This window comes from Pantherophis guttatus, chromosome 4, assembly GCF_059756535.1.
Source record: "Pantherophis guttatus breed Tessera chromosome 4, ASM5975653v1, whole genome shotgun sequence".
Lineage (NCBI taxonomy): Eukaryota > Metazoa > Chordata > Lepidosauria > Squamata > Colubridae > Pantherophis > Pantherophis guttatus.
Genome location: NC_142066.1, coordinates 123872378 through 123890874, shown reverse-complemented (window position 1 = coordinate 123890874; position 18497 = coordinate 123872378). Strand labels below are relative to the sequence as shown.

Genomic DNA, 18497 nt, shown 5'->3' with positions numbered 1-18497 from the left:
GTCCAGTCTTCAAAATACAGACAATGCCAAAAGCAATTTATGACATGGCCAGATTATCTCCTTGCTGTTCAGAGTTCTTTCAGAAAGGAAAAATTTCTCTTGGGCATCCCATCTGCATCTGTACTTTGTGGAGTTCTACATTGGAAAGCAGCATCTAATGTTAAGGGAAACATGCCCGACATCACAAATCATTGTAAGGAATTAGACTGAAATCCTATACAGCACATTTTAGTCTGAACTGAATTCTGGGATGCCTTCATGTAAGTAAACATGCTCAGGATTACGCGGCTAAAAGGCAGCAGTTGATGGCCACAGTAAAGCATGATTTACTTGCACACATTTTGCTTGCCTGCTTAATCAAGTTATGTGATCTGTGCGAATGCTTATTTGAGGAAAAATATTGCATTGAAAGAATAGATTTCAGCTGGCTTTGTGTAATTTCTTTAAATCTGGCTTTTTATATATATGCCTTTACGCTGTTTTTTATCTGGATTTTTATTTGTTAATATGTTCACTGATTCATTTTTATAGCTGTTTTCTAGGGCTTTAATTTTGATTCATAGCTCATGTGCATTGTTATATTGTTTTAAATTATTGGAGGGATTTTACTGAAGGTTTAAAGGCAAAACAGAAAGGAAGGAAGTATTTAATTAATAGTTGGGATTTCTTTCAAAGTATGGGTTAGGATAGAAAAACCGAAAATATATTTATATCCTTATTTTCTTACTTTTTGGAAGAAGCAGTTATGTTTGATGTTCTTTGGAAACATTTTCATGATTATCAATGAAAATCCAATAATTATTGATATAGATATTTCTGTATAACTTTGAAAGCCTTTGAATCGGAGACTTCACAAATTTGAGTAACCATTGCTATTTTCTCATAGCACTTGTTTTGCAAAGCACTTGCTTTGCACAATCACATATACAGCATATGAGTGACATACAGAGCACTTTACAATGTATTGTGTGCAATATACTAATATAACAATTTGGGTTTTCCCTAAACCAAGAATGGATGCATGGATATTTCAGTATACGAATTTGAGCCATCTGGGTTCAGAAGAACTCAAATTATTATATAATTATTCCACATTATCTTATAAAAAATAAAGTCCTAGATATCCTGTAAAATCAGCAAGAGGGGAAAACAAATAATTTCATTTTAAAAATCTGAGAATTCATTGAAATGTTTCAGCTAGAATATAAAGGAACTGAACTTAAAGGTATAAAAATAAATGGGAAGTTTCCTTCATATTAAGAAGTTTACATGGAGACCAAGCTCAAAGTCTGATAATGTTTTTAAATGTAGTCCTTCTCTCTATTCTGTATTACACCAAACTCCCTAATTTTATCTTCCTGTTATACTGTACTTTACTGGTACAATATGACAATTTTAGGCCATTCTAAGATAATATAATGCCTGACACATGACTGCACTGTAATGACACCTGCCCAGAGAATAATTAGTCCACCCTTTTTCTCTTTTAATAACATACATTACAGATGGCATTTTTCATACCAGACTCCAATGATGTATGCTGGAAACAAGCCAAAGTGTCTGCAAAAACTGAGAGAAATTCAAGACAGACATTTGAGTGGAAGGAGCTTAACTTCTTTCTTTTCCTCCCCTTAGCTAGCTTTGCACATTCGTTAAGCAGCATGCTTATCTTGGTTTCCAAGAATCATGACATTGAGATTGTTTCTATATGGTTTTAGGTTGGCTAATTTAAGCTCCATAAATTTATAAAGTTTTCTATAAATCTTACATCATAAGTTAATTTTCAGTTTTAATACAAGATTTGATCATAACGTTCATTCAACTTTTGTCATCCCCACGAAAACAAGTTACAAAGAATTATTGTTTACAAAAAAAAAAAAATCAGGTCTCCTCAGTAAATTAAAATGTTAAAAAGTATTTTATGTAACATGTAGATAGTATTATTTTTAATTTTCTTCCTTAGTTTTGTTTTTATTTTTACTATGTCCCAGTGATGAAATGCACTTACCTTTGCTACCGGTTCGGGAATGTGAGCGTGTGGGCCTCTTCTGTACATACGCAGAGCCTTCTGTGCATGCACAGAGGGTCAAAAATGGGATATAATGACGTTCCAGTGGGTGGGCGGAGCCTCCCTGTGCTACCAAGTTCACATGAGCCGGATAGAACCGGCTGAATTTCACCACTGCTATGTCCCCAAATAAACTGAAGGGTTTTTTTCCTTTGTTATAGAGGATACCATTATTGCTCATCCTGTTTCGTGATTGAAACATTGCAGATCTCCTCCACCTCTTCGGACATGTACATAGAAATACATTAAAAGATTCATTTTGCCATATGTACATAATTGTGCTTTCAAATTAACATGGACTCCTTCCCTAGACAAATCCCTACAGTTTTTGAGAACATTTTCACAAATGGCTTGGCATTGGCTTCTTCCTATGGCTGATGGAGAGTGACTGCCCTAAGTTCACCCATCTGTCTTTTAGCTTAAAACAGAACTAGAACCTCATTGTTTCTAGCTAATGTCTGGCCCTCTTGTCACTTAACTCTCCCAAAATGCCCAAAGCAAAAAAGAATGGAGCCTCCAAAATAAAGCCTCCACCAGCCTTATGCACTGTCTGGTGATCTGAGAAAATTCTAAGGTTCTTTGAAATGGTGCTGATCAGTTCTACTGGCTATATGCTTTCATGGATACATGATGTTGTAAGAGCAAGGTTTTCTCTGCATAGCTGTACAGAGAAAACTATTGAATTTGACACTTTTATTCCTCCCCCTCCAGGAGATGGAATAGCACATCTTAGAATATAGGGAGCTGTGCAAGTTGGTGTTTCTGCCTGCCAAAGATGTTTTCAGACAAGGCAAAATTAGTAGGAACTCATGTATTCTGTTTGTGCTGATCTCAAGCAGGCTAGAGTTAATTTTCTGAAACAGCAAGTCTTACAAGAATTACTTTAGGGAGTCTTGCATGCATGATACAAGCAAAAAGGCAATTCTGTTCATCTAAAGTAATAACATTATTTTGACTTCCAGTTGGAATGCTTTATGAATTAAAAGGTCACATAGACACTTCCTCTTTAAATTGCATGTGTGTAAGTGTTCATAAGAGTTAAAAGAAATGTCATGTACTGTTCCTGATGGGTCATATTTATTTCTTTACTGGAGTGTCTATACTTCTGTGCATGTCTTTTATGGAGATTCTTTGAAAGATAAAATGTATCTTAACAACCACGTCTTTCAATGTTTTATCAGCTGGACATGTGCAACTATAGTTGCAAATGTTTAGAGGCATTTCCTAAAACAGAAAAGGAAAACAAATCCACAAATAATGGCAAATAAAAAATGCTGTACAGTATTATATTGTTCAGCAGGTTTTTTTACAATTACATGTTAGTATACTATGCAAAAATATGAATTTATGTATTTATGTATTAGGTATATATAGATAATTTCAATATAAATTTGCTGGAGTGTAGCACTAATATGAAATGTTGAGAACTGGCCTCCAGAGGGCAGATAAACTTTCTTGATCATTAAGACGAATATATCACATACATATATTACTGTTTATTGTAATAAAACATGAAAATTGAATTAAAGATCAGAGGGAGAGGGGAAAGAAGTATAAGGTTAAAGAAAAAGAAAATTTTAAAAAATTAATAACTTCCAATTCTTTTGGTGCAATAAAATAGAAAATATAATTATAGCCTCAACTTTTTGCTATGCATTTCTGTTAGATACAAATCATTTCTATAATAATGAAATTAATTTAAGCATTATATTGTCATTTTTTTTTCTGTTTCAAGGATAAAGTCCAGAACTGATTTCCATGTGGAAAGAAACTGGATATATTCTTCTCTTTAATTAAAACAGCTTTATCATGACTGCCAACTCCATCACTTTTTCCATCCATCCTTCCATTTTGGAAATTGACATGTCTTTCCATTTTTGCACATGTAAGATTTTTGCCACTGTCAACATATAGAATAACAAAGCTGCAAATTTTCTTTCATGTTTTTTGTCCAAAAGTCCTAAAAGGAAAACTTCTGGTTTCAGTTTTATATTTGTTTTAAGAATTTTCTGAATTAATGAAAAAAAATTGGCCTCAATATTTTTTTGCTTTATTACAACTATATCAGAGATTATAAAAAGTAGCTTTTTACAATTATATTTAGCATACATTTAAGAAACCTTTATAAAACTGTGACAATTTCTTGGGGGGTTTGTACCAATGATACCTCCTTTTTAAAAGCAAGACAAATACATCTTCCTTCCATCCTTCCAAGGTTGGTAAAATGAGAATCCAGATTGTTGGGAGCAATATTCTGACTCTGTAAACTGTTTAGAGCACTATGAAGTATAGCACTATGAAGTGATATATAAGTCGAAGTGCTATTGCTATTGCTATCTTTTGTATAAATGCCATTCAAAATGATTTTCATGTATATTCTTATTACTTTTTTTTGAGCCATCAAAATTGAAACGTCAAAACAGAACATTCATATGGAAGCCTTCTTGATTCCTTCTTCCAATGAGTGTGGTTAACAAAGTGACAGCAAAAACAATTGCATTGTTAAGAAATATTAAAAATATAAATAAAGCCACCAAATTTAAATCAGTGCCTTAAAAATTACCTTGCCCGCCCTTAATACTCTTACATCAGTATGCACATTTGGAATTTGGGCATTCTTGTATAATAGCTTTCATGGAACAGATATCATCCATTTATCAAAGGCAAACGGGGAAGATTCATGTTTCCTGTCTCCTTCTGACCCCTTCCCAAAAATTGTTTCTACCAATACAACATTTTTTTCTTTTGCAATTCAGTAGACACACTTCTAAGCAAATTCTTTGATGCAAACAACTACTATTTTTTATTTCTTAAGGAAACATATGTGAGATCTAGAAGTGTTCTTGAAATGAAGTTAATGCTAGAGGCATATGGTTTGTTTTAATTACTAAAATTAAAAATTAAAATTAAAAAAGGGGATAAGTTGTTTGGCTTGGAACATTGCTGCCCAATATTCAAACGGATTTTTATGTAGAATTTTGATGAGCTGAATAATCATTGGACGTCGCACTTACTGTTCAATTATGGTTTTAGTTATACATCATGCTTACAATTTAAAGAACTGGAGATTTGTTAGTTTGGGAAAATGGAAATGTGAATTGCAACCTAGAGATCAAGAATTTTGTAACAGTTAGAGACATTTGGTTCAAAGGATCCCTTATGAGCCATATGGGAGAGAGTCCTCTTGCTTCACTTCTAGGCCATGTCTATCATTTCTACGCAGAGTCAAAAAACATTCTTGGAAAACATTGGTAAAATAAACATTTACATCCAGCCTCCAGGAATCATATAGTCAGAAAGATTTGAATACTGTGCCCCTGCATGTTTTTTATTATTATTATTATTATTATTATTTTATTTTTGCTCTCCCATAGTACTTACTCAAAATATATCCCAGATCTTTCCATAAATTTTCTTGAAAACTCAAGAAATTTTGGGAAACATACTCCTGGAATTTACTAAGAGGCTGTGTTACATCTAATTGTAAATACATATATACATTCAAATTGTTTTGAATATAATCTACAGTATATAATTGTCAGTGGAACTATCTCTACATGAAAGGAAGTATGCATTGGGGTATTTCAAGGTTCTATCTTAGGCCTAATACTCTTCAACATTTTCATAAACAGTCCAAATGAGTGGATAGAAAAAACTTATCCAATCTGCAGATGGCATTAAGCTAGGAAAAATGGCCAACACTTTAGAAGATAGGCTCAAGAGCTTGACAGACTTGAATATTCGGCCCTATACAACAAAATGTAATTCAATGGTGAGAAAAGCAAGGTTTAACTCTTGGGCAAACCAAACCAAATATCTAGGTATAGAAGAGGGGGTACCTGGTGCAACAGCACTGAGAAGGACCTAGGAGTCCTAGTTAATGACTACTTAAATATGAGCCAGTAATGTGCTGTAGCTGAAAAAAGCAGCCAATGTGGTCTTAGACTGCATCAATAGAGGAATAGTATTAAGAGCATTTGAAGTATTAGTATCTTGATCATTGCCTTGATAAGACCACACTTGAAATACTGCATCCAATTCTGGTCACAGCAGTACAAAAAAAGAAGTCAAAATTCTAGGAACATTGTAAAAAAGAGTAACAAAGGTGATTGGGATCTAGAGGCTAGAACATGATGAACAGTTGCAGGAACTGGATATGTCTAGTCTAACGAAGAGAAGGGTTAGAGATGACATGATAGTAGCCTTTCAATAGTTGAGAGACAGTTTATTCTCCAAACCACCAGATAGCAAGGCAAGAAATAACTGATGGACATTTATCAAAGAGAGATCCAACCTAGAACTAAGGAGAAATGTCCGGCTAGTGAGAACAATTAATCAGAGGAACAGCTTGCCTCCAGAAGTTGGGGTACTCCATTACTGAAGGTTTATAAGAAGACATTGGACAGCCATTTATCTGAAATGGTATAAGATCTCCTACTTAGGTAGGGATTGGACCAGAAGACCTCCAAGGACTCTTTCAACTTAGTTAATCTATATTATGTAATATACAATAATTTCAAGGTAGATTAAAATGAGAATAAAAATTATTTCACTCCCGTTTCTATAAAGTTTGAACTCCAAAGTGACAATTTAAACTGAACGAATGAAAATATGTGTACCAAAAGCAAACATTATTAAATGGCTATGCAACTACATAGATTAATATAGCCATACAAGCTAACTAAGCTTTAATACCTATATTAAGAGGAAACAATCAGCAAGGCACTTTTGCAGATACCTCTAGGACAGTAATTCTGTCTTCAGATGGAAAATGTCCTGTAAGTAAGAAGACTTATCCTTAGGGATAAATTTCTTTTTTATGTGTGGTGGTTCCAGAGATTGCCATGGAGCACATGAGTTTGCCTATAAACTTAGTAGATTCCCCTGAGATGTGAAAGGCAATTAAAGGAACAACAAAGGGGAAAGTTCATCCAGATGGAAGCCTTGAGCCTTTGTATGTCTCAAATTGTACCTCCCCATCCCATCCTTCCCTCTCTCTCTGTTTTAACTCTATTAGGAACATAGCTGCCAGAACTTAGGAACCTTGTTCTCTGTTTATCCTCAGCAAAGCCTTTTGTTGTTGTTATTTAAGGTCACTACCAATTATATACACAAATCATCTAGGGTAAAAATCCATAAATAGTACATTCAGTTACAGCACAGCAACTATTAAATATTGCTTCAGATCTCAAGCTGATCCCTCATTGTATGTATGGGTTGTTTGTACAGATCCAAAATATATATTGATCCAAGAGACTCAACTGGAAAAAAATTCAGGAAATTCAGCACAAAGTCTTGGACTAATATTTTGTTCTTAACTTGTCCTGTTTTTCTTTGTCAAGAAAGAAGAGAAGATCAAGTTCAAGATTAAACTTTTTTAAAAATGAAGTTTCATCATTTAACAGAGTAGAATCCAAAGCATATAAATTTACATAGGTGACATAGTGCATTCATCTGCCTAATTAAGATCAAGAACTAGTACTAATGGAGAACTTTCGCAGATACTTTGCAAAAATTTAAGTGCATAAAACTCATAGAGCCATGATGTTGTGGCTGAAATATGTACAATGCATTCAAATGCATAAAATTCCTATCTGATTACGTAAAATTTATATGACAGTTTAAAAATATGATTTGTTGAGACAAAATATCAGTTACATCTATATTTTCTTCTTCCAAATATATAGATGCAGGTATTTTGTAGAGGAGGCTTGTAGAAAAAGGTTTTCTCCATACTTCAGGATGGAGACATGGGACTATTGTAAGTTCAGTTCTGTCATAAGAGGCATGATCTTGGAACAAATGATTGAAGGTCACAGAGAATTCCTACTTTAATACTCAGTGAAAGACTAAAGGTATTCCTAAGAATAGAAGTGGAATTGATTACATAAATGTATTTTCCCCCTTCTTTAGAGATCATGTTTATATATCATCCTTCTTCCAGAAATTCAATTTTTCTTCCAATGTTATCCCTACTTCAACATATCTTGAGAGCTGGATTAGAATGAGAGAGTCTAGCCAAAATCACACTGTGAGCTTTCATGACTAAAGGTGGGTTTCTTCTTGTCTCTTGCTGGTCTTAGTCTATTTCCAAACCCTAAGTAATATAAAAAGGTAAAGGTTCCCTTCGCACATACGTGCTAGTCGTTCCTGACTCTAAGGGGTGGTGCTCATCTCCATTTCAAAGCTGAAGAGCCAGTGCTGTCTGAAGACATTTCTATGGTCTTGGGGCCAGCATGACTCAATGCCAAAGCCGCATGAAATGTTGTTACCTTCCCACCAAAGGTGGTCCCTATTTTCTACTTGCATTTTTTAACATGCTTTTGAACTGCTAGGTTGGCAGAAGCTGGGACAAGTAATGGGAGCTCACCCCATTATGGGGCACTAGGGATTCAAACTACTGAACTTTCGATTGACAAGTTCAGCATCTTAGTCACTGAGCTACCGCATCCCTTGTAAGTAATATACCATTCTCTTTAAATGATATTTTATTATAATTATTATGGGGAAACTGGATGGAGATATAATTAAAAGTTCTACATGTTATTCATCAAAATAAAACTGTGTTGTTATTAGATCTAAGTCATTGTATGAGCTCAGGAACATGCTCAGTTCAGGGACAAGAAAGGCACCACGTCCAATATATATATATATATATATAACAACAATATATATATATATTGCTTGTGGCATAATGGTTCTACACTGCCCGGTAAATCTAGGCCATATAAAGAAGAAGATAATGTAAGTTAGAAGAATAAAGCAATTGACAAGGCAGAATATTTCAGTACAAAACTGTTAAGACATGGCACCTATTATACACACTATTTGACTGATCAATCAAGAACGCCCATTAATATGGAACAGCTCTCTATTTTTAAAATGGCAGCCCATGAACCGGATAGTGTGATTCACTGTACTTCTCTAAATAAACTTGTACGGGTAGTCCTCAAATTACGACCACAGTTGAACCCAAAATTTCCATTGCTAAACAAGACAGCCCGTAAGTGAATTTTGTAACCTTTCTTGCCACAGTTGTTAAGTGAATCATTGCAGTTGTTAAGTTAGTAACAAAAAAGGGATCATAAGTCACTTTTTCAGTGCCACTGTAATTTTGGACTGTACAAATGTTGCCTAACTACTAAGTAGAGTTATGTAGAGCTACCAGATCTGAACTGCTAAAATCTAGACAACTAGATGGCAGCAAATGTTTATCTCTTTATTGCATTTAGTGATTCAGATTTTTTGCAGGGCAGTTCTGGATGCTGTATGTTAGGGGAGTTCAGCTTTTATCATACAACAAAAGGTTAGGCTCAAATTTGAAGGTGAATAAGAAAAACCTACACTATAAGTTGTTATATAAAATATAAAGCAATACAGCAAAAGAACAGAACACTGAAATCAATGAGTCACACTGAAATCAATTAATTTTAATTCCAGTATTGGTTATTGTTTGCACTCTTTCAATATTCAGATAATTGCCAAATGGCAATAAACCTTCAGTTTAAACTTGCTTTGACTTTGTGAAAAGTTTTGTATCGAAATATATTTTATTGTATACTGTTTCCATCTTCCACATTAACATTTCCACACAGGACAAGTTCTCCTATAAAAAGTGTGTTTCTGTGCCTCATTTCTCTGCAGCTGCCCTTAAAGGCAAACTCTTTGCTTTTAGGAATAAATATTTCTTCTTTCCTCATATTTGTCTGGATCTCATTTTTATTTATTTTTGTGCAATCCTATAGCTAAAATAGAACTCCAAATTATTCTTCTGATAATATGGCATCCCAGATGAAAATTCAAAACTAACTTGGCCAATGGATCTAGCCTAGGTAAGTTCACGCAGCTAGCAGCAGACTGTTTTTGTCTGTGAGTGCTGCTCCCACATTCTGCCCACTTGGCAGAATGGTAGTGAAGGGGTTTTGAGTTTTGAATCCAACAGCTGCTTGAAAAGAAGAATTTTATAAGTACCTCCAAATTTTAGCTTTTGAATGAGTGAATTTTGTGTGCATTTGAGTGAGTTTCTCCTTTCTTTCTTTTCCACTACTCTTTGAGTTTATGCTCTGTGCTTTTCCTAACTACTCCCAAACTCTTGTGAGCTTCACCTGGCTGTGACCAAGAGGTTTTGAAGCAAGGGAAATTGGCACATCAAAGAGCTGTGAATCACAATAGTTTGTGTGAAGAAAAATAGAGTGGATGTGATCTGGGTGATTGCCTGTCTCATTCCATATTTAGGCTGTGTGTGGATAGATAGATAGATAGATAGATAGATAGATAGATAGATAGATAGAGATAGATAGATAGATTTATTAGATATAGATATAGATGATATAGATATATATACTCATACTTTTACATACTTTTGATAAAAAGTACTCCCAAATAAGACATTCCACTCACAAAGTGATAGATGGGAAGGAGTTGCCCGTACTGCTTCAAATATAACATTTCTATAAGAGCTGTGATGGTTCAGTGGGTAGAGTGCAGTACTGCAAACTACTTCTGCTGACCATTAGCTGCCAGCAGTCTGGTAGATCGAATCTCACCAGGCTCAAGGTTGACTCAACCTTCCATCCTTCTGAAGTGGGTAAAATGACAATATGTTGGGGACAATATACTGACTCTGTAACCCGCCTAGAGAGGGCTATATAGCACTGTGAAGCGGTATATAAGATTAAGTGCTAATGCTATTGCTATTCCTCCCAAGAAAAAGGCTTGAAAACAGACTGGCGGGTAAAGAAAGGGGACTACATACCTCATTTAGGAGGTCTTCTTGGGTGTACGTGTAGACCCCAAACTGATAGGGTACATGTCAGATAGGAAAAAGGAAACATGTTTCACATGTTTTCCCAACCTCTCCAGTAGGAAGGTTGCTGGATGTCTGGGTTTAGGCAGGAATAAAAAAGAGAAAAGCACAGAATTTATTTTTTTAAAAATGGAGTTATATATAGGATGTGACTAGTAATTTAATTTAATATGGCAAAACAGAAGTACTTTCAATTGTAATTTTTTTAAAAAAACCTTGAACTATTTTCTGGAAAAGTTGTTAGCATACAAATGTCCCAAAGGTGCTTTTTCAGGACGCAACTGGACTTCCTTTTTTTTTCTTTAGAGATGTTTTGCTTCTCATCTAAGAAGCTTCTTCAGCTTTGACAGGATAGTGGGGAATGGAAGGATTTATATTCCTTGCAGACAGCTGATCATTTGCATCCTGAAATGAAGTATTTTAGAGCTGAAGAAGCTTCTTGGATGAGAAGTGGAACGTCTTCAAAGGAAAAACAAAGTCCAGTTGCCTCCTGAAAATGCACCTTTGGGACAACCATGACATGGATGACTGAGAATTTCTACAGACATTTAGCTATACAATTTCAGATGAACACCCTTGGAATGGTGTGGGAGTAGGAATGGATTTCTAGAAGAAAAATTGCAGACTACAGGAACTAGGAGCATTACTCAGGTGACCCTGAGGACATAGGTAAACCTCCAAGTGCTTCAAGGACCCTCTAAAAGGATGTAAATGACCAGCTGTCTGCAAGGAATATAAATCATTCCATTCCCCACTATCCTGTCAGAGTTGAAGAAGCTTCTTGGATGAAAAGTGAAACGTCTTCAAAGAAAAAACAAGAAAGTCCAGTGGCCTCCTGAAAAAGCACCTTTGGGTATACAAATATTTCTACAAGTTTTATGATAAACGGAAAATGGGACTATTTTACTGTTATTGTGTATGCATGCATGTTGTAATTTTATGTTTTAAATTAAGAAAAGTTAGAAAGATGATTTAATTATGCTGTTTTGCTGATCTATAAAAATAACCTATAGAAAGCAATATATTTCCTTCAGTTTTTTACTTAACAGGCTTACCAGGTAAAAGCTGGAAGCTGTGGAAAAAAGTGGGGGAATTCTTTAACCACTCTCCATTTTGCAGCCTAATCTGACCTTTTGCAACTGCTAAACCTTTCTTTCCTCTAAATCTCTAAGAAAACTAAACTGTGAGGAATACTCTTTTTGCCTTAGGTTGCCTGCTGGCCAACAAGGCAGTGTGGAGAGCAATCTCTTTTCTCCTTTTCCTTCCTTTTCTTATTCCTTTCCGCAAAGAAATGTTTTGAAAATCTTGTGTGAACGTCTTGGTCAAATACGTTTTCCTGTCTGTAATTTTGTTTGTCAATGCTGCAAGGACAGTTCAGTAGATAATTTATCCTAACTTTAGTCAGATGGTTTCTTCAATTAATTCTGGTTAACTTACTGTTTTACTTATCACATGTACCAGTGGTGGGTTGCTCCTGGTTTGGCCCGGTTCAGCCGAGCGGTAGCGGTGACGCTATTACGTCACCGAACCGGTTCTCTTTCTTTGGGAGCTTCGCCCAGCTGACAGGTGCAGCAGAGCAGATTGCCGCACCTCAGCTGGGCAGATTTGCAACGCGCTCGCGCAAAGCGTGTGACAGAAGAGAAAATCGCGTGTGAAGCACGCGCACAAAGAGAACTGGTAGTAAAGCCAGTTAGAACCCACCCCTGACATGTACTAATTAAAAGGAAGAAACTGCAAACCCACAACCCAACAAAACTTGTTTCCCAAACTCCATATATATGGAAAATAATAAAAATAATGCTAGCCCAATGCTATTTGTATTTTAAATTACAAAGAAATGAGTGGAATGTAATATATAAGCATAGCTGCCATGTTTACAGCTTTGATTTTCATAAATGTATATGCTTTTCTTGTAAGAAAGGTAATGATTTATAACTATATGTAGAAGAGGAGTTTGAGAAAGGAATGCCATGTTTTAGAAGGGTAGTCTAGATAGGATAAAGAGAAGAAGCAGGAGAAAAGCTTATACTCTATATGGAAAGTAATATGAAAGTTTTAGAAATGAGATTCAGAAGATCTGAAGCTAGAATATGTGTAGCAAAATTTAAGTGATCGTTGTATTTTAATATGGATGTATCATTAATAATGCATTTGGAACTACAAAGATTACACTAGTTGTTACTAAATGAGTGCTAAACTTGTTTTCCTTTCTTTTAAAAGCAAAGAAAAGAAAGTAAACAAATTTGTGATGAGAATCAGTTTGGTCTAAAGCAGTGGGGTGGGAAGGGAAGAGGCGATGGGTCTCTATGAATAGAGATTTGTGTGCAAGCACCCAACACTTGCATGAGTGGAGCTTCACACATGAGTGCAAGTGTTTGCTGTTTGCACAAGCACTCACCCACTTCCATGGCCCAATTCCAAACAGGAAGTGGCCTGGTAGTGCGCCATAGGCCAGGTTTTGGGGACCCCAGGTCTAAAGCACGAAGTTAGAAAGTAGAAGAATGTGAGTTCAAGTCTTACCTTAGCCATGAAAGTCAGCTTAATGACTTTGGGCAAGTCATTTCCTCTCAGTCATAGGAAAAAGACACATTTTTGCTTTCCCAACTGCTGTTGCCTAATCTGTATACTGTTGCCTAAAATGCCTAATGTACTGTGTTGCCTCCAAGACAAATTTGCATTCCATCCTCTATCAGTAAACCCATCAACTCTTACCCAGGAACATTTCAGCATTGCTGACTCCATGTGGGCCAGTAAGAAAAATATCTAAAGGTGTGTGACTTTTTTTTTAATTTTTTACCTGTGTTTTACCTTAAAAAAAAACAACCCTTAAATGGGTCATGAAACCAATTTACTGGGTTTCATCTTTGTCCCTTAACATGGCATCTGGCAAGGATGAAAACGTAGGAGGGGAAAACAATAGTCTGTCTGAAACATGAAAAAAAATTGCTTCCCATTCTTAGCTTTGGAAGCAACACAAGAAATAAATATATTCTTTTGTACCCACCCAGCTTTGCAAGATCTTATGCTGGGGTATTATTAAGAAATGGAAAAGCATTAGACACCTTTATACTTCAAGTAAAAGACAGTTCAAGTCTTGCCTTTAAAGACTTTAATATAGCAGAATACAAATAGTCCTATCATAGTATGGATGGCAACAGGGCTAAGGCCCAAGACTTACCAGATTCTGAGATTGTAAAAAGCCCAAGTTAGTTATAGCACTGATCATTTTTAAAATATTCTTTTGCTAATCTATGATCTCTGATCATGGAAGTGGAAGCCACATTAAAATTAAGCCATCTTGAACCTCAATTTGTTGAGGCTCATCCAATCTACACCTAGCAAGGGAAACTTTCCCCAAGAGAAAAGATTGGCACATCCCATATGTGGTAAGAAAAACCTGCTTTCCTGCTGTTGGACATAACTGAGAACTATAGTAATAGATCTGAAAAATGCCCAATATCATCAATGTGGGACCTGTATGGAAACTTAATAACAGACATGGATCTACTGGGTTATAGATATATGGTGAGTGTTAATGGAACCCTGGCCCCCTCATAATAATGCTAACAATTGTAACAATCAGTGGACTCTAATAGGAAGTCATTTCAGGAAAAGTTCTTCAAGCTAATGAAAATTAAACAGCATTGGATTTGGTTAGTTTTCACCAAGCAAACTGCCCATCTGATGACTTCCTGCACCTCTTCCTGCTGATCACCACAGATGCCAAGATCAACCTACCAGATTGTCATCACTGAAGAGCAATAGACTTGAATGGGTTTATACTGGGACTCATGGAAGAGGGGGATATAGTGGGAAGAAATTGGATATTCATTTGTATACTTGTAATTATTGGCATGCCCTTATATGCTATTATTATTGATGTACCATGTATCAACAATGGATATGGGCAAAACAAGACTATAAATGAATCCTTCTTCAAATGAAACTCCAGGAAAAACTTGCAGAAAACTGGGTGTGATAATTGGTTTTATATTGACCCTTTCAAATTATTTTCCTCCCAAAATAATTTCTCAGTCCATAGAACATAGGATTGCAGAGCTGTTGTTTTTTTCGCTAACAATGTTAACTAATGAACCAGTCTACCTATACAAGTGGACAATTGTGAGAAGTTTTATATCAAAATATATTTTATTTTTTATACTCTTTCCATCTTTTTTAAAACCTTAACAGAATCCACAATGGACTTAGAATCAGCATCTTCACTAATTGGCAGTCAAGATAAGTTAATCAAGTAAAAATAGCAAAAGGGGAGAAATGTTTTACTCAAACTTCCACAAACCTCAAATAAATTACCCAGTCCTAAGCCACATATCAAAGGATAAGGTCTGTAAACACAAATAGTTAATTAAATTAAGTCTCCCAGCAGAACTGCATGATTACAAAGAAGAAACATCAGAGGCATACTTACACACACACACACACACACACACACACACACACACACACACACCCTTCAACCTAAAATCAGCATGTTGATATTTCCACACCCAGGACAAGTACCCCTATAAAAAGTGAGTTGCTGTACCCCATTTCTCTGTAGCTGTCCCTAAAAGCAAACTCTTTGCTTTTAAGAATAAATGTTTCTTCTTCAGAACTGTCTGTATTTCATTTTTATTTATTCTTGTGCAACCCCAGCTCAAGTTGAAACCCCAAATTATTCTTCTGACAAGTTCTATGATGAGATGAGATATTACATTATTAGTGTTAAATTTCATGTAATATTTATTAAAATTTATTTTCTTTAAAAATGTTGGGTGGCTTATGTCTTTTCAAATATTTGTGATCATAATATATGATTGTTTAATTTACATCAATTTTAAAGTTGCCATTTCCATCCTTCCATTTCCAGAAAATAGGTGCAAGAAAAATATCCATTTCTCAGTTGTCTGAAACCTGGGAAAATAGTTTAGCATAGTCCATGTTGTTCTTGGCGAAAGGCTTCCTTTGGATTGCTTTTTCCTATTAGAGGAAAGAATTTCCCCACTGTATCAAGGTAAAAGCTTTATCCAATATGAAGTGCCCCATTCTTACAATTCAAACACAAGTATCATAGAGAATATTATGGTTCTAATATTTTGAGTTGTCCATAAAACTCTAAAGAAGAACAAGTCTTATTCAAAAGGAACATTTATTAAGCATTTCCTTTACAAAGTACAATCAATGTTTTGTTTAAAATTCTGGATTGTTCCTATTTCATTGTATATACACAAAAGCTTAAAAGAGGGGAGAAAATATTCTTATTTTTTGTGTTTTATACACAAACATATTTAATAAAACTTGATCATTACACAGAGAACTTTGCCTTGTTAATTTGAATACTTAATATTGGAAAATTAATACCTGATTACTGACACAAAATAATGGAAGGTAACAACTTTCCCAATTGTAAGAAAATACTGTTCACAATTCATTTTGAAGCAGCTTTATTAGATGTACTGGTACTACTCTGAATTTTATCCAGCTATACTGTACGAATCATATGCCTGTTATATTATTGTAGTAATAAATTCTAATTATTAATCAAGATTCAGTTTCTTTTCATAATAGGCATGATTCTTCTTTAAAAAAAATACCTTTGCTGTTAGAAAGTAAGATTTGACGAACAAGGTTTAATAATTTCCTTTTAGCAGCAGTTGATAGTAAATGCAACATAAAATTTGTTTTGTCTGTGGTATAAGGATTTCAACTAGCAGACTCATTTATACTACTTGTTATGTGAATGCAAATGTCTGCATGTATTCTGTAACTCTGAAACACAAAACAAAAAAAAAATAGATTTTAAAAAAAGCCATTTATTCTCATGGGTGACTATTGCGGTCAGCTAATATGAATGCACTGCTAAAAATGAGTGAAAAGTAAAAATGCTGAAAAGTAGATATATACAGAGTTAAAATACAATTCTTATCTCTTGAGACAGTGTTTCTGTTGACACTGTGTAGAAAGCAATGTCATTGTTTGATGCAAGCTAAAGCAACAATATCTGCTCCATTGTCACTGAAAGGCCAAGCGAATCTGGAATGTTGAAAAGCAAATGTATCTCCTGCTTTTACTCACAAGGCACATGGGAGGCATGGCACTTACTGAATTTAAGCACAATAATAATAATAATAATAGTTCAAGAGTAGCAGAAATAGTAAGTCCTAAGTTACTTTCATTTTGATTGTCAGAAAGTCAGTCACTTGCATACATCAATGTCCACATAAGCTCGCTGTGTTAAACATGGCTTTCCTGAGAACAGACCTAGGATTCCTTCCTGCCTTATCATAAGTGTGCATGCTCAGAGCTATGATCACTGTCGTGGCTGTCGTCATTTGCCAGGGAGTCCCCTGTATGTTGGAGACTGGCAGCACCAATGCCAGAAAGCTCTGATGGGAGCAGAGTGCCTTTTTTCACGTTTACCAATTCTTTCTCTCGGGCTGCAGCTCCCTGTTGCCCTCCTTTTACCCGTTTCCATTTCATCCGTCTGTTCTGGAACCAAACTTTTACCTTTAATCAGAACATGCAAACAAACAAGAATACCATCAGTAAATGGCCACACATCTCTTATCAGGGGAAAAAGCAACAGCAGGTGCTCGCTCCTTATGTTTTAAATTGCTTAAAATAGGCAATAAGCAACCTATGGCCCTAGGGCTTGATGGGCCTATGATTAATTTCTGGGATATATTCAGAAGATCCACTCAGATCTCTGGTAAGAGCTATCAGTTGGTCCTTATGTCCTGTTGAAAAGAGAAAAGAAACCTTTACTTGATTTTTATCTCATCTTTACTATTGTTTATAAATAATGCAAGGCAATGAACATACCTAATACTCCGTCCTCTTCCTATTTTCCCCACAACAACCTTGTAAGGTGGGTTGGACTGAAAGAGATTGACTGATCCAAAGCCACCTAGCTGGTTTTTCATCCTTAGGGAAGAACTGGAACTCATGATCTCCTGGTTCGTAGGCCAGCACCTTAACCACTAGACCGAATTGTCAGAACTTGGTGTCAAAGCAATAAGAGGTACTTTTCTTCAACCAGGCTCAGCATATGGTATCCTATAAAAATGCACTGGAAGAAACTATTTAGGATAAAGTCATTGTGAATAAATGCTTATTGTATAAAGGTTTTGTACTTATATGTTTATAATTTTCAAGTGATTTTATGGTATTGCAACTATTGTATCTATTAGGAAATATTTATAAAATTGCATGCCTATTTCATGTTAGAAGCCTTGCCAAGGATATGTTGCTTAAAACCTTAGATTGGTAACAGAAAACTGAATTTAAAATAAGCCAATCTGAATACATTTTTTCATTTAACTATTTTTGTGGGCTTCCATTTGTATATTTATAGTTTCTAAGTGGTTATCTGGTGTTGCAAGCATTGTATTTATTAGCAATAATTTATAAAATACATTTGACTCATCTGAGGATTGAAAAGTGTTCCAAGATCCTATTGGGTTTTCTGCCAAAGTGAACCAACATGCCATTATTAATATTAGTTTCACCACCGTTCAGTAAGTGACAGATTAGCTCACCACTGTTATAAAGTGTTGGAGCACAGACATTCATTTGCACCCCTAAAAGCAGACAGCCTTATTATTCTTAAATATATATTATTTA

At 35.2% G+C, this 18497-nt stretch overlaps 1 protein-coding gene and 1 long non-coding RNA gene across 4 annotated transcripts in view; one reads left to right on the top strand and one right to left on the bottom strand.

Moving 5' to 3' along the window:
* LOC148114337 (uncharacterized) overlaps positions 1-18497 on the top strand; it is a 133781-nt gene that overhangs the window by 10666 nt on the left and 104618 nt on the right. The window lies entirely within an intron of this gene.
* MEOX2 (mesenchyme homeobox 2) overlaps positions 16007-18497 on the bottom strand; it is a 57614-nt gene continuing 55123 nt past the window's right edge. For both annotated transcript variants that reach the window (XM_034402017.3, XM_087892718.1), the window contains one exon: positions 16007-17381. In XM_034402017.3, the coding sequence (XP_034257908.1) occupies positions 17157-17381 (225 nt within the window). In that variant the 3' untranslated portion in view covers positions 16007-17156. The remainder of the gene's footprint in view (positions 17382-18497) is intronic.